At 43.0% G+C, this 1,056-nt stretch overlaps 1 protein-coding gene across 1 annotated transcript in view; it reads left to right on the forward strand.

The window, feature by feature from the left end:
* Window positions 1-245: 245 nt before the first annotated feature.
* The window catches only part of rpgrip1 (RPGR interacting protein 1), a gene marked incomplete at its 3' end in the record, with an annotated part of 80,488 nt that continues 79,677 nt past the window's right edge, over window positions 246-1,056 (forward strand). The window contains exons 1-3 of the mRNA XM_084337973.1: window positions 246-353; window positions 604-657; window positions 787-796. Coding sequence (XP_084194099.1) covers window positions 266-353; window positions 604-657; window positions 787-796 — 152 coding nt within the window. The 5' untranslated portion in view covers window positions 246-265. The remainder of the gene's footprint in view (window positions 354-603; window positions 658-786; window positions 797-1,056) is intronic.

The raw sequence follows: 1,056 nt of genomic DNA on the forward strand, positions 1-1,056 counted from the left end.
ATGTTAGGCAGGCCCCCACTCTGCAGGTGTTTAAATCACGCCTCAAAACACACTTATTTGCTCTGGCTTTTGTTTTTTAAACCGTTTTTGAGAGATTGGCCTTTTTATGTGACACATTGTACTGTTTTATTATGTGCTTTTATTACATTTTTATGTTTTATGTTTTATCCTATGTTTGTGGACTTGTACAGCACTTTGGTCAACTTTGTTGTTTTAAATGTGCTATATAAATAAAGTGGATTGGATTGGATTGGAAAGCGGTGTGATGTCAGCGGCGATGGACGAGACGGCCGGCGACCTCCCAGTGAGGGACGTGGGGCTGATGAGGGGAGGACTGATGCCCACCCTCCCAGGTGTGTGTGTGTGTGTGTGCGCGTGTGTGTGTGTGTGTGTGTGTGTGTGTGTGTGTGTGTGTGTGTGTGTGTGTGTGTGTGCGTGCGTGCGTGCATGTGTGCGTGTGTGTGTGCGTGCGTGTGTGTGTGTGTGTGTGTGTACTGTAGGTATGAAGTGTGATTGTGTGGGTTGTTCTGTGTGCATTTATACATAGGTGTGTGAGGGTGTGTAGTACAGAGTTTGACCTTTGGTTATCTTTGTCCTCCGCAGATACTCTGCGTGACGTGAAGCCATGGAAGAAAGCGCCGGTCATGACGATAAAAGGTGAAACCTTTAAAACCAAATCTACACTTTCACAATTTTGTGTCCACAATTAATTGATTGCATTTTGTGTCCATAATTAAATTAATTTGTGTCCAAAAATATTGGGGACCCCCTGATATGTATTGATAGCAGGATACCAGTCTGCCCTGTCCTGCAGAATATATTAGGCATATTTCACTATATATTATGTTAATTCCATATTTATATTGCCCATCATGATAGCAGTCAACTAGTGACTATCTATCACTCACTTCCATCAGCACTTATGATCTTGTCCCTTTCTCTCTCTCTTTCATTATGTCATCCTGCCTAATCCTATCTGTCCTCTGTCCGCTCTCTCTCTTTCTCTATCATCTCTTTGTCTCGCTCTCTTTCGCTCATTGTCTCTTTCTCTTTCTC

Source organism: Notolepis coatsorum (genome assembly GCF_963971535.1).
Source record: "Notolepis coatsorum genome assembly, chromosome: 1".
Taxonomy (NCBI): Eukaryota; Metazoa; Chordata; class Actinopteri; order Aulopiformes; family Paralepididae; genus Notolepis; species Notolepis coatsorum.